Source organism: Maylandia zebra, linkage group LG11 (assembly GCF_041146795.1).
Source record: "Maylandia zebra isolate NMK-2024a linkage group LG11, Mzebra_GT3a, whole genome shotgun sequence".
NCBI classification, from domain to species: domain Eukaryota; kingdom Metazoa; phylum Chordata; class Actinopteri; order Cichliformes; family Cichlidae; genus Maylandia; species Maylandia zebra.
In genome coordinates, this window is record NC_135177.1 from 12,666,930 (window position 1) to 12,683,133 (window position 16,204).

Genomic DNA, 16,204 nt, shown 5'->3' on the forward strand with positions numbered 1-16,204 from the left:
AAAAACGAATTCTAATAATGAACTATATAGATGCTAATTGCAGAGCATGAAAGAAGACAAAAATATATTCACAAATCATGTTTCATGAATATTCATGGATTCATAAGATATGTCTCACTTCAGTGAACAGCAGGCAAACATTTAACCCGGATGCTCATGAAACAAGGCTTCTCTACCTTGCTATTCTCTCTGTGTGTCACTCTCCTCTCTCACTCTTTATCCGACCTTCTCTATGAGCCCTGCACACTCAGCATCACCATCTGTCTCATCTCCTTTCTGTCCCTTTATCTAGCTCTCTAAACCGTGTATCTACGGCTGTTTAATTCTCCATTTCTTACCATCGATATGGGGGGCCCATTATTTCTGTACACACCTCCTTCTCCTTCTGCCAGTCCTCGGGAGACTGGCCCACATGCAATGCTTTGATGATCATTCTCCTCACGATCAGACACCCTCTACCTGCATGACCCTGTTGTCTCTTAATTATCCTTCTCTGACTGACGCAGGCCTGAGGCATGGTCTGTCTTAAGCCTGCTGACCGACAAATCACTCCTTATGCTACTTTATGCACGCTTTAGAGAGGCTTAGTGCTTTTGATCTCATCAATGAAAGAACTGTCTCTTTCCACGTGCCTGTGACTGCTTTTCACTTTTGCTTTCTACCCCTCGTTTTAATTACCCTTAGTCCTCTTTTCTACCTCCTCCACACAACCCTCCATCCTCTGCTAAAACCTTTCCTGCCCTACCACAACTCCCACCTCCATTCCTTCTACAGACATAGCCCACATATGGACTCATACCTGAGAACGAAATGTTGAATCCCTGCAGCGATATGGAGAAGTCAGAAATAAAGCGTAGCTGGGCCTTGAAGTTCCCATACAGACCAGCATTAATTGGTGCAGGCCTCTCAGAGCCAGTCAGGCGAGCGAGTGGCTGAGCGAAGCTGCCGTTTTCTGTTATCAGAAGGTAGTCATGGTGATCCTCCAGGTGGAAGGAGTGAAAAGTGAATTGGACACCTTGGAGGAGAAAATAGGAAAGTCCAGTGATAGAGGTTTCCAGGAATATATAAAGAATAACTGAAAGGAACAGTGTCATTCATAAATTCATGGTAACATGCATATTTCATGTTCATACTGACTGACAGTACTGTGTAAAAGTCTTCAGCCACCCCCATTTCTTTAGAGTTTGCTAGGAAAATGGGAAATGGGCTTGATGATTTATTGAAACATGCCAAAAAAAAAAAAAAAAAAAACCATTGGAAAGATAAAAATAGAGCTTGAATGTTTTTGATAGGTTTGTAGCTTGAACCTATTCGCTGGAACGTTGAAGACAATATAATTACACCGCAAGCAAGACACGAAGTAGGCAAAGTTTTTCATGTTTCTCGTGCACGGGAGAGAACCGGACAGACGCCGTTCCTTCGCTTGACCCCAGTTGCTCTCGACCGCTCCCCCGTAACACTGCTTTTTTATTGAGGTTACATGAATATGCATAGGTTCATTAACATATGACGTCTACATACAAACAAAGAGTACCGTGTGTGTGTGTGTGTGTGTTGCTGATCAAAGGGTCATATAACATAAAAGCACACAAGCAAACATCCTTGGTCAGGAAGAGGGTAGTCTCACCCTAGATAACACAGTGAGGAAGTCCAGCATTTAAAGCACTTAGACTAGAACAGACGTAGCTACGTTTATCCTACCATAAAACAATAAGACAAGGTACGACCTCTCTCGTGCTCCCAGAGTGCTCTCTAATACTAAGCATAAATGACAATCAACAATACAAAATCTAACAGTTTTCAACAAAGCCTGAACTCTATTAATCAGTATCATCAATAACAGTTCTGCAGGCTTCTGGAAGGTCATTCAGAGCTCTTCTTTGGATGTCAGGTGGATGAAAATCTGTTGCTCTGTTTCTGTTTTTATAATTCATCAGTTCTGTCAAGATCCCCAAGACCGCTGTCTGAAATGCAGCCCCATACAATGACCAAGCCTTCATCATGTTGTACAAATAGCTGAAGAAACTCACTGTTGACACTCACTGATGATTTGACCCAAACATTTCAAATTTGAATTCATTATTTCATACCTTTCGGACCTCTTGCTAGTCCAGTTTTTGTGTAATTTGGCATACCTGTGCAGTAAACAGTAGAGTGATTATCTAAAGATCTAGATGCATCTATCAGATTCTGCCAGGTCTTTGATGGATTTTTCCCCCCTTTTCTTTATGACATGAATTTCAGATATGGTATCTGTATCATGATTCAGTCAATTTCCAAAGAAAAAACTTTGAAAAATCTTCAGAAAAGGAGAACTGTTGCTCATTGGAGCACTGACTGATTGGATATAAAATATAAAATATAAAGAAACTAGTGGCCGTTCAAGACTCCTGCACAGTGCTGCATAAGGTTAAGAATTAATGTTGTTGTTTAAATTTAAGGAAATGGGCTAAATTTGAATGCAGTCACCTCAAAATGAACCTGGTAAAACAAAGACTTGTCTTCTAGCTTGCCAGTGAAAGATTTTCCCAAGAAAAGAGCATAACTAATGATTGACAGTCAATGAAGCAAACAGAATCTATAAATTGTTTTCAGGTTGGTGAAGATGATGTTTTCCATCAATAAAATGCAACTGAAATTTTAAGCAAGTAAACAAGGCCTATATAAACAGTATATTTCCATTTTATCACACTGTAACTCAGACCCAATAACAACATCTTCATTCTATCCATGATGGCCACTTGGCTGCTTTTCAGCACCATCAGTGATGGCATTTCAATGCCATCTGTTGAATCTGTTGGAATATGACTCTATAATGTCCTCCACAATGCTTGGCTCACTTAATAAAGAAAGCCCCAAATGGCTCTAGAATAAATAACAAAATGAAATGATTGATTGTCTTCTGTAAAACGCCAATTATATTACAGAGCATGAAGGCAAATGACCAATTAATCAAGAGCCAATCTTGTGAGGAGACTTTCTAATATTGTAATACAGTCTGTACACGTGCTGGTTAATAAAAAGTGGCTAGTTGCATAACTACTACCTCTGAAGTGGAATTTCTTGCTGATTGCCCAAAGGTAAAAGCATACAATACAGCGATTAAAGAGCAGAGAAAATAATCCCAGGAGATTTTGTGTATGTTGTGGTGAATTTGGAGGCTGTGGTGAACAAGTCATCCAATCTCAATAGCCAAAACAGGTGAGCTGACGGGTGACTGGTTGGCTCAAATATGGCCTGAGAAGCAAGTCAAAAGTTCAAATCCTGTCCAGGGACCATTTAGACTTTCTCTTTTTCATGTTCTGTCTATTTGCTAGTATTTGCTATATATATATATATATATATATATATATATATATATATATATATACACTCAACAAAAATATAAACGCAACACCCTTGTTACTGCTCCCATTCCCCATGGGATGGACGTAGAGACCTAAAATTCATTCCAGATACACAATATAACCATCCCTCCCAAACAGTGGTCACAAATCAGTCCAAATGTGTGGTAGTGGGCACATCTGCTATATTGAGATAATCCATCCCACCTCACAGGTGTGCCACATCAGGATGCTGATCTGACATCATGAGTAGTGCACTCAGTACCTCAGACTGCCCACAACAAAAGGCCACCCTGGAATGTGCAGTTTTTTGCGCTATTGGGGGTCTGGGGACCCAGAACCGGTCAGTATCTGGTGTGACCACCATTTGCCTCATGCAGTGCAACACATCGTCGCATGGAGTCTATCAGATTGTCAATTGTGGCCTGTGGAATGTTGGTCCACTCCACTTCAATGGCTGTGCGAGGTTGTTGGATATTCGTGGGAACTGGTACACGCTGTCGTATACGCCGGTCAAGCACATCCCGAACATGCTCAATGGGTGACATGTCCGGTGAGTATGCTGGCCATGCAAGAACTGGGACATTCTCAGCTGCCATCTGCCCTGAACAATGTGAACCATGATTCATCCGTGAAGCGCACACCTCTCCAACGTGCCAGACGCCATCGAATGTGAGCATTTGCCCACACAAGTCTGTTACGGCGACGAGCTGGAGTCAGGTCAAGACCCCGATGAGGACGACGGGCATGCAGTTGAGCGTCCCTGAGACGGTTTCTGACAGTTTGTGCAGAAATTGTTTGGTTGTGCAAACCAATTGTTCCAGCAGCTGTCTGGGTGGCTGGTCTCAGACGATCTTGGAGGTGAACCTGCTGGATGTGGAGGTCCTGGGCTGGTGTGGTTACACGAGGTCTGCGGTTGTGAGGCCGGTTGGATGTGCTGCCATATTCTCTGAAACACCTGTGGAGACGGCTTATGGTTGAGAAATGAACATTCAATGCACGGGCGACAGATCTGGTTGACATTCCTGCTGTCAGCATGCCAATTGCACGCTCCCTCATTGCTTGTGGCATCTGTGGCATTTTGCTGTGAGACAAAACTGCACATTCCAGGGTGGCCTTTTGTTGTGGGCAGTCTGAGGTACACCTGTGCACTACTCATGATGTCAGATCAGCATCCTGATGTGGCACACCTGTGAGGTGGGATGGATTATCTCAATATAGCAGATGTGCCCACTACCACACATTTGGACTGATTTGTGACCACTGTTTGGGAGGGATGGTTATATTGTGTATCTGGAATGAATTTTAGGTCTCTACGTCCATCCCATGGGGAATGGGAGCAGTAACAAAGGTGTTGCATTTATATTTTTGTTGAGTGTATATGTATATGTATTAGGGGTGCAACAATACTCGTATTGATATTGAACCGTTCGATACAGTGCTTTCGGTTCGGTACGCATATGTATCAAACAATACAAAATTTTTAATTTATTTTATCAACTTTCCTTCTAACGATGCTGTCTGTGTTGAGCGTTCAGTGGCTCTGCGCTCGACAGTGCAGCCTAGACGGAGTAGTCGAACACAGATTCACTGAGCGCAGGGCAAGCTAGCGAGACAGAAGTTAAGCTCTCCTTGCAACACGGCAAATTGAACCTCACCCACCCTCATTCAGATCATGACACCAAAGTATCAAACCGAACCGTGAATTTTGTGTATCGTTGCACCCCTAATACGTATGTGTGTGTGTGTGTGTGTGTGTGTGTGTGTGTGTGTGTGTGTGTGTGTGTGTGTGTGTGTGTATATATATATATATATATATATATATATATATATATATATATATATATATATATATAGAGAGAGAGAGAGAGAGAGAGAGAGAGAGCGAGAGAGAGATGTGAATCATAGTCTCTGTGGAAGCAAAATTGATTCATTTTACTTTTAGAGCTCACTTCTGTTTCTGTTCAAATATACTGCTCTATAATGTTAATGACATGATTCACCGTTTTCAGTTTTACCAAAATGATGACACTTATGTGTAATTTAAAGGAATTTATTCACACAAATGCTACAGGTCACTCAAGTATAACTACAGTATGTTGTAATAAGAGGTTGCACTAACACCCTGTGGGGACTCTACTATATTGGCGCGCAATGTAGGAATACAGACGCGCAAAATTCAATCTAACTGCCCAAGCTTCTGAGACTCCGATCTCTTAAAAACATACACAATCTACTGATTTAATCACATGATTAAGATGAGATGATATTTGTAAGAGTTTTCAGTTTCACGTTTTCTTCCTTTTTGATTGATATCGATATTGACTGTCTGTAGTATTTTGTTTTTGTTTGTTTTGTTTTTTGAATAACTTATTGTGAGATATTAGAACTGGTGCCATGTGGAGCTATAATCAGTCAGTTAGTTGGAGGTATTCATTATTTCTCGATGTTATTAGTTTGGACTTGTGGGTGCAGTTAAGTATGATGAATCCAGTTATTGCTGAGAGTTAAAAGACCCATGTAAGAAATTAAAAAGATAATGCTGATAAAAAAAAATTAATGCTATAAACATCACAAAGAAATAACAGAGAAAAATAGAGTTATCCAGGGAAGGATTACATGATGTCAGTGGGTAAAGCCCTAAATTACTGGATTCAGTCTCCCTATATGAGTTACACACAGAGATAAACCTATAAACTTGCCATCCAGGGCTTACTAGATTGAAATACATGGACTTTAATTGCATCAATATTATATGGCAAAGAGAGAAATGACATGAACAGTTAAACACTGATTTAAATGAAATAATATGATTTTATGGTGTTAAACTCCAAGAACAGCGAGATAGGTAACTCAAAAGAAAATAAAGGTACGACAACAGGACTGACTTTCAAAAGGCCATTTGGGAATGGATAATAGGAAACACTATGGGCAAATGTGATGATACGGCTAGAGCATTGTGATAAGTTCAGTGTGCTTTTCAAATAATAATGAATGGCACACTGATAATTGACAGTGAGTGCTGTGATAACAGAATTAAAGTAATAAAACAAAGAGCGACTAGTGAATAAAACTGAGATACAAGATTTGCTTCAGCAGGTGTTCTGCTTAAAAGTTGAAGCTGTTCATAAAAAAAAGTATCAGAAGAATGTAAGATCCTGTTCTTCACACTAAGGACCAATGCACACGGCACATACCTTTTTTGAACTAGAGGATGTGCCCACTGTCACATCAGCAAGCATCAGCAATGGTAGCTATCATAGTAAATAGTTTATTTATAAAGTATGTTACTGCCTAGTAACAGAGAGAAGATCACAAAAAGCAACTTCACACTCAGGAATGTACATCCCTGCATTCCCAGGCATTCAATCGCAAAGTTCAAAGTATACTGGACAAATAGTTTCTAAAATATGAGAATACAAGTCTCTATCGCACGCACACACACGCACGCACGCACGCACGCACGCACACACATACACACACTTCTTGAATAGAAGAGCTGCTATACAGGAAGGAACGAAATGAGCTGAACAATTTAATATAGACTCAAAAAGAGCAGTGAATGAACACTACATTGTGTAATATTTCTACTTATATTCTGGGTTACCACATACTCTGCATATCCAATCCAGTGGATATATTATTAGTTGACCTTCCTGATTCAACCCCACCAAAGGATTTGTGTTTCCCTTCAGTAGCGAACCCAAATGCGTAAACCATTACACTGTGGAGCCACCACTCATGGCCTGGCTACCATCCAATAATAAAAGCCCTGCATTTAAATGATCTTTGCCTGATTAAATGTACATGTTGCACTCTTTTCAGTTTATAATAATAAATCACTTTTATATCTCTAGAACCTTTTTGAGGAGGGGGAGATGTGTCCTTTTAATTTATTGTTACATAATTTGGTCATTGTTGAGAATACTAAATATGCGACTCACTGTAGAAAGGACTAGATAAATAAAAACTGTTATATATAAAATCGCCGTCTGAACCCACTGGGAAAGAGGGTGTGGTATGTGTATCTTCCTCCAGCTTGGAAGGTGGAGTGTTTGGGGCATCTTAGCTGTTCCTAACAGCTTGCATGCAAATATATAGATGCATTCTCCTACCTTTTCCATGGCTGACTTCTACAGTCCATGTGCAATTTAGAGAGTTAGGATACAGCTCAGGGTAGCCAGGTGATAAGATGATCCCTCCAGGTCCCCTGATATCACCACCACATGATGCTGAATGGAACAAGAAGATAATGAAAGATAACTGTTGCTGGAAAAAAAGGGTAAATTGTAAATGAACCAATAAATCCTTCACCTGAAGACAGAGGGGAGGTTAAGATGAATAATGCATTTGAGTCATATCACATCCTGTCCTGCTATTTTTATTTGCACCTGTAAATCTGCCACATGTGTGCACTCCAAACCAGCCCTAGTGCCTAACATGGCAATACATTATTCATACATTTAGCTATCCACCCAGATTTTCTTAATTCATGGTATCTTAAACTGAAAGAAATTGTTACAAAACATGATCATCTATTTAGTTAAAACACAAAATAACTTACAAGCATATTCAGAGGATTATCATATTCATCTGGATTTAGAATCATTGTCACTTCAAGGTAGAAATTGATCGTTAAGAGACACAGTTACCATTCAACTCATTTTCAGTCAGGTATAATCTAGTTGTACCGATGTAGAGGAAATGAAGAAGAGAAAGGGACAACGCATGTCACCCATGTGGATCAGTGGGGTAAGGATTAATGTGTCTAAAGGTTAACTGGTGTAATTGAACACTGTTAAAGCCTGTAACTTTTTTCTCATGCTGTCATTAGATTTTGTCGTTTCACATAAAGATCAGAGCTTTTTTGAACTCAGAAATGTGACAAGATTTGTGGGTTTTTTCCTTCTTGCATCTGCCTATGTACGTGCTCTCTGACCTACGGGTGGTTTTGCAACCAAGCTCATGAATAGTTTCCTCAAAACAGTTAGAGTTGACAAATATTAGAAGTAGGACTGTTGTGAGTGTACACATTTTTAAAGTAATGGATGTCAGATGATATTTTGGAGGATAACTGGGATGCCTTGGGCTCCGCAGCTGTACACACCCACCCCCTACTCGAAACCTCTCTCCTTCCACCCACAGGCCTTCCAGCGAACACAACACATCAAGGCCTGAATCCTTACCCACTGACTAAATTACATCAAATATTTTATTAATGAGCCAAAATTACATAAAGTCATTAAAAGTGGATGAGTATGCTTGGAAAACGATCTACTTCAGAGGCTCCATAGGCAGAGAGCCAATGCATTTGGCACCAGTCTGGCACATACCTTGGCAAAAATATGCTCCCAGATATAAAATTAGTTTCAGAACAAGCACTGGTGTGAAACTATAGTGTGGTACTGAGTCATATGTGCGGCATGCCAAACGTTGCATGTATTTTACTTGTTATTTTGTTTCTGCTGAGTGATCCGTGACCATTTTCACAAATGTTCTTCAGGTGTGATACTAATGTAAACAGCACAAGAAGCAACATTGCTCAAATACAGCCCAGGGCATTATTTGGCCTATCAAATCTATCAAATCAAATCCATCTATACATCCTGCACCCCATGTTCTGATGTGAGGCAAAATTTGTCTTCCATATCACTTGATTTCCAACACCTCAGTAAGTTTTTCAGTAAAGCACTAGAGGCACTGTGTTTTATGAATAAAAGGCAGCACCTTTTTTATTTGTCAAACCTACTATGTGCTAAATGTTGCTACACCCATTGCTGGGTCTTTACCTTTTGTCAGAGTGCATCTTTTTTTTAGGACTAAGAAGAATCAAAGGAACATAATTGCCATTGTAGAGTTTGTGCCATCTACTGGTGGCAATATCCTTTAAGTACTGCGATTAAAAACTGTCAGTACATACTGTAAGTCAAAGAAATTACATCCTATTAAATGTATGTTAAATATTCACTGAAATATTTAATTAAGGAATGCATACATACCATCACAAGTGGGCAGTGGGTGGCTCCAAAAGTGGTTCTTCTCGCAAACTAGAGGCTCCTCGTGGCTCAGTCTATATCCTGGGTCACACTGGAAGGTCACAGTTGAGCCGATGGACAGGTCGTGGCTTAACCGCAAGCCATTCACTGGGATACCAGGATCCATACAGGAGTATGTGTCCAATGTGACCACTGTAGAAATGAAAATGAAGCCTTCTCTTTACATTGGTATTTAAAGGAAGTTATGTATGATTTTACCTCATGTAAAATCTGGATCTTCTTCACACAGGTTACAAAGGCTCTAGATGCAGTGTTTAGTGTTGCACTGAGCTATGCATGAACTAGCTGCATGTTTTTGACTCGTGACTGTTATTAAAATAACTGAGCCACACTCTTCACAGTTCTTGTGTGCACGTGTGCACCTGGTATTAAGCAGCATTACTGTAAAAGCGTCGGCTTTTCTATTTTGATACTAAATATAATATGACCTTTACACTCCTGAGGTGGATTGAAGTCACAGCATTCATGAAACATGAAATGCCAACTCTATTTTTGCATTCACTGAAACTTCCGTGTCACATTTTCCCTCTAAAAAAGTGCAGATCGAAGCTTTGATATTAAAAATCACAGCAACAAAAGGCAGGTGTCAGGTCGCATGCATAATATAGAACGCAAAAAGATTTACTTTGCCTTTCTTTTACTGTTAACTTTAAAGAATCTTCTTATGACAAACAAACGACTCTTCAAACCAGGCTATGTTAGTACACAGTAGAGACTGCAGAAAAATGAACTATTGCATTGACTGCCATAATGCCTAACAGTTTCTTCCTGAATAACCTTGATAGAGCTGTCAGCTTCTTTGATTTTTAAAAAAACAGGGTTTTATCTTCATGCCATTTAGACAGGTACTGTGGGATAGTAAAGGGCAGCAGCTTCATGGGGAGAGCGAATTCAGAGTATGACCTTGGTGAAACTGCGCGTCCACTTCATTTCCTTCTATACTAGTCAGCTACTGGAAGACCACTTGAAGTTTTTATTAAACAAAAGCACATTTGCCTGATAGTTTTACTCCTACAGTGAGCTAGTTTCATCTCTCTTAATTTGCAGTGATGCAAGTTGTAAAGAGATGCCCCCATTTTCCCTGTGATTTCCAGGACCGCCTTTTGGATTTCTTCCAAGTAGGGTTGTTTTTGATGCACTAAAAATATGCTGATTTTAGCCACTGACTGACAGTAGTTGTGTAAGCGGTTGTCAGGCCACTGGCGAGGAAGAATCTTAACATGGAAGGATTAATTTTCTGGAATTATAGAGACAGTTTATTATTTTCTGTAAAGTCAAAGTAACAAAGATATAGCTTAAAACAGGCATATGTTCACATGTTACATCTGGTGTCAGTGACTGTGAGCACTGCATGTATTTAAGTACAGCACATACACATGTAATTGCACTCCCTGCAGAGACCTATAGCTCAAAACACAAACACTCAAAGTAAGTCAAATATATAATCTGAAAAGCTTTGTCATAATATAGTTTACCTGTATGACCTGCAGAATTTCCTTGTAGCAATAGGGCAGAGTTGCATGGTGTAAGAAGATTTATAAGCCATAGATAATTGTCATTAATAACTAGTGTGATCCGACCTGTGTGATAACAGAGAGATTGCTATCCTCGTGTAAGCCTCTGTAGGAAGCTTGCTTTGCACTACTTTCATCATACATCATATGAATTTTGCTTTAATATGCAGAGCAGTCATTGATCACTGCTAGCAGTAGCCTCTAGGGTGCAGGTATTTGGTGGGAAAATAATTTCCTTACATCTCCAAGCCCATGGAGTCATGTCAAATATGTTACCGTGTAGTATGTTTTAAATGTTTGTGGCTAAAATAATTGTATAGCATGCTGTAATTTTTATTTAACTGAAGAGGTCGAATTTTCCTAGACATAAAGGGAATGATGTAGTGCTTCTGTGCCTTACTTTATTCACAGGATAACTAACCCTTATTTTGCAGACTAATTTTACAAATGAAGTAGGCTAGTTTTCCCAGAAGTATTTTGGCAATAAGATATGTCCTAAAAGGCAATGCAAGAAGCTAATATGATCTTACTGTTATTGCTTTTCGACGGCCTCATCAACAAAAGCAAAATGCACTCGAGATTGAAACGTAATAAGACAAAAGCACTTGTGGCCTGCCTTCAGTCAATAACAGAGACATAATAACGACCTCTGTCTTATGAATCAAATTGGAGTGACGGGGTAATAGTGCTAGTGCAAACAATTGTGAAAATAAATCACAGTATGTCCAGAATATATTTGTACTAGACTTTTCAAAAACTACCATTCAATGCATAATGATGTATACCGAGTCTTATTTCAAATTAAGTACCCTTGTAGAGCTAATAGTTTGCTTCAGTTGTTTTGATTAGATTAACTTCACCTTACTCTGCGACCTTGTATTTGAAAGCACGGTGCTACCATTTGCACCTGACAAGTGGCAGTACATTGTTAACAATAGATTTGGGTTGCCAGTCGGTACAGAGGTGCAATCCCACATAGTCACTGTCATCTGGGATCACAGCTCCACAGACATCAAGTGCACTGTTGACAAAAAAAACCCTTTCACTCCATTGAACTTGAGTCCTTTTTCCTTTGAGTGTTTGTTTACATTTACAGCACAGTGTTTGATTTTCTCCCCTACCTGGATAATTTATATTGACCACTGTGAAGCTTCTATCCAAGAAGTCAGAATAATTAATGTTCAACTGCTTTGCAGGACATCATTAACAGCCACTTTTATGTTTGTTTATTGCACAAAATATTTACCAGCAGTACTTTCTAAAAGACTCAAAGAGGGAATACGAGTAGCAGAAAAATATGTATGGATAAATATAGCAGCAGTGACAGACATAATGCTATGCCTCAATGATAGACCAAGCAAGAATGATAGCACAGAGTGCACTATAAATCAAGCTAAATGAAGTTACATTCAATTAAGAACTTACACTGAGTCTGACTTCTGCACCAGCAATCACAATCATAAAGAGATTAAATGCAATGCCACAACTGAAGACAAAGCTTATGTGCTCAACGAACAAACCTATCATAAACAGTAAACATTCAAAGAGTGCACAGCCTTTGATGAGACGAATTATGGAAGTTGTATTCAATTAAGTTTTATACAGATAGTGTCAAGTCTGCTCAAGGCGCTTTATAGTCAAAGCTAAACAACCGACAATATACGACAAGTGACTACAGTTAATATACAAAGCTTGCCTCTTTGCCTTACCAAAGAGCCAAGAGCCCCAGGTAAACTAATAACCAGCATGAAATGTACACTGTGAATTGTGAGGCTTTAACACTAGACAAGAGATGATCTAAAATTAAAAACAGCAGAGCAGACCTCTCCAGCTAAGCTAAGCACTTATGAAAAATTTAAAATGTATCACCTTTAAATGTTAATCACAGTAACTAATCTGAACTCATGTAGTTAGAGAACCCACGCTAATTGAGGCATTTTGTTATGGTAATACTAGTGCTCTTGACATGTAATAGACCTGAAATATTTCCTCAACAAAGTTTAATCTTGGCATTTGGTTTCAGAAACTTAAGTGCTACCAGAAAAGCTGACCAACCAGTCTCCAGTGCCTCTAGCTGAAGCACAGTTGAACTTGTTTAAAATTTTATTCTCTATGTCTAATTATAGAACTGAATGTGTACCATCTCATCTCATCCTTTTTTTGTTGTGAAGAAATTACAGGCAATAGCACTATACTCTCACCTTCATAGAAGATCTTGAAGCCACTGTTTGATCGACTGTTATCGGTGGTAAAGAGCAGATACAGGAAGTTACTACTGCTGAACAGGAACTGAGGGACCTGGGTTCCGTTAAAAGAGCCAATCAGAGGAGAGAGCAGATTGGGACCATCGTGAACCTCCAGGAAGTCATAACTGAGCTCAGTTTGAAACCTTAAAAGTTAAACAAAAGGACAGATGGACTTTAAGTATACATATTTGTTAAAAAATAAATTTGGTTACCTCATACAGTTTGGTAAAAATGTGACAATACTGAGGTAATAAGGTAAAAACAAGAAGTTATAACCACTTAAACATACAGCAATATCCCTGTATTTTGTACCAACAATGGTTGAGCTGAGTAATATTACACTGAAACTTTTATATTGAGGTTAATAAGGCCTCACAAACTGAGCGTAGTGATGTGGAAACTTACAAGGCAAAACCAATTAGTACTAGTATAGAAGGTCTAGCAGTAAGGTCTAGTGATTTACTCGTTTTCTTAACAGGCAGGAGCAATATAATGATAATATCAGTGTATTTGATTTTTTTATACTGGCTTTAAAGTTGTAATAACCTGGTGTTTCCAGATGTAACCAGTCTGGATGCGGGTCATTGCGTCGTATTTACTTGATATTTCTTTTGTAATTAAGTCACTTGTTTTTATCCCAATATTAACACAGTATTACCAAGCTGTAAAAAGAAAATGTAATTTCTTTTACAGAAAAACATCCTAATTTTCTGCAATGGGTAAAAAAATAAATAAGCGCTACAGCAAAAATTCCAATAATTGGAACAGTTCCTGGAAATGTGACATTGCTATGCATCTGTTGCAACCTTCTTAACCCCCCCATCAAACAACTGGGATCAACACAGATATATCTGTCAATATTATTGACGTTTCCTGACTGAAATTTATGCATTCTTATCTCACTGATATAAGAAACTGTGAAGATTGCCTCGAGTATAGTGCCATCATAGATGTAATGCTTTAAACAGGCATGAGAAACCCTGTGCTCATTTTAAGTGAGGGAAGAGGAAAAGAGGGTTAATTTTATAAATAATAAAACAAAACAAAAAAGTCACAGTAAAGGCAGCCCTTTGAAAAAGCAACAATTATACAACATGAACGAATGAATGAATTTCATGATTTCACTTATTAATATTAAGAAATAAAGATTTCAAACCAAGATTTTCCCTTTCCTTTTTTCCCCACTTTCTTTTATTGAAGCTCTCTCAGGAAGTGAGCAAAGCGGGTAAGCAAGATAAAGGATTACTTGAGGCTTTCAACACTTTTGGAAACTAGACCAAAGTCTGTTCTTCCTCCTCTGACTTTCTATTTCAAACTCAGAGGCTTCCACAGCCAAGGGGAGCCATTTATGTTTGTGTACATGTCCTGTATATGCATAAACTAAAGGGATATATACATGAGTGTCTGTCTGCATGCAGGTATATGACTACTGCAGCACAATATGTGATTATATTACACCAGGAATTAAGTCCTTTTCCAGATTTTGTCACTCTACATGTGTCTTTGTTTCAGTGGCTGACTTGTTGCAGTACTGTCATACAGACCTGTCAAAGCTAATCTTGATGGAGCGTCCCGGCTCGGCCTCAATGACCCACTCACAACTCAAGGAATCTTTGTAGTAGCCTGGCCACCCGGGGGAGAGGATGACACCAGATGGCCCTGAGTAGTGTCCTCCACAAGGAGCTGGAGCAGTGGAAGGAGTTTTAAGGGGGCATAAAGAAGACAAAGAAAGCAGGAGAGGTGAGGAGAGGAGAGGAGAGGAGAGGAGAGGAGAGGAGAGGAGAGGAGAGGAGAGGAGAGAGGTAGAAAAGAGAAAAAAGTTGCTTTAAAGATGATACCTCTCGGTAATCTGTTCATACCCACATGAAAAATATTGAAAGAAAACACTTATAGGATGAGTCACCAAAGGCCTGGAGTTACAGATACCTGAAAATAAATCTAGCCCGGTTTAGATGGACTGAACTCCGTGTTCCACACTAACCCACTCACTTTTTTTTTTATCATGTTTCTGTTCTTTCTTTCTCATCCCAGTTCAGCAGTTAACTTATACTCATTCACATAATTGTTAGCAATTACAATTTAATTACCTTCACATTTGGGAATGAGTCCACTCCACATCACCTTGCCTTCTTCCAGATGGCATGTGATGGTGTCAGCTCCCTGTGTCTTGATAAAGCCATCCTCGCAAACAACAGAGATGGAGCTCCCCAGCTGGAAACTGTCCCCAAAGCGCCTAGCGTTCAACGGTATGCCAGGGTCAGGGCACTCATTATGCCCAAAAGCTTGTAATGAGAAGAAAGGGAACAAGATCTAGTGACAAATGCTCTTGTGTGAATGAGAAATTGGGTCTTTGAGTAGTAGAGAGATAAGGGAAATGGATGTAGCTGTCCGTAAGAGAGGAAAAAAGAACATACAAAGGTCTGCTCTATACACGTAGGGTTGACAATAGCCTCTGTCTTTAAAGCTTGTTGAGAATTGCACCGGAGGAAAAGCAAAAGAATTACAATGGCACTGCATAGGCAATAAGGCATCTGAGTTAAGCACTACCTCCACAGTACTAAATGGCGCTTTTTGTTTATAAAGGTACTATTAACCTAACTTATGCTGCAGCTTTTCTGCTCAAATCTTGACTGGAAAAGCTGTGCTAGGGTTACACTTATTAAAACTCTGTAATCTGCCAGTGGTTTTATTAACCTTTTTTTTTTTTTAAATATTTGTTGTCCATTGCTTCAATGAATTGTAATGTGTCCTTGTGTGTTATAAAAGATGCCTGCCAAGAAATTATAACCATTATTATCAGGAAAAAACATAATTTCTAAAAGAGCAACAAGGACGACAATAAAGCTCTGTGACTGAGAACATGCTCATTCACATAAACTACAGGTTCTGCTAAACTTCATTCCTCTTCTATTAATACAATTAATTTGCACAGTACGCTTAGTAATTTTTTTTTTTTTTTGGTTAACTGCGTCTAAAAATTGTACAAATTTAACAGGTCAGACAGACCTGAGACACCACCAAAAAAATCCCTAACCATGAAAGGT

At 39.2% G+C, this 16,204-nt stretch overlaps 1 protein-coding gene across 5 annotated transcripts in view; it reads right to left on the reverse strand.

Moving 5' to 3' along the window:
* LOC101478087 (CUB and sushi domain-containing protein 3) overlaps positions 1-16,204 on the reverse strand; it is a 251,912-nt gene that overhangs the window by 131,789 nt on the left and 103,919 nt on the right. For all 5 annotated transcript variants that reach the window (XM_004568073.3, XM_012923802.3, XM_076889796.1 and 2 more), the window contains exons 15-20: positions 15,248-15,442; positions 14,705-14,843; positions 13,116-13,303; positions 9,344-9,532; positions 7,460-7,576; positions 800-1,015 (exon numbers count right to left, since the gene is read on the reverse strand). In XM_004568073.3, the coding sequence (XP_004568130.1) occupies positions 800-1,015; positions 7,460-7,576; positions 9,344-9,532; positions 13,116-13,303; positions 14,705-14,843; positions 15,248-15,442 (1,044 nt within the window). The remainder of the gene's footprint in view (positions 1-799; positions 1,016-7,459; positions 7,577-9,343; positions 9,533-13,115; positions 13,304-14,704; positions 14,844-15,247; positions 15,443-16,204) is intronic.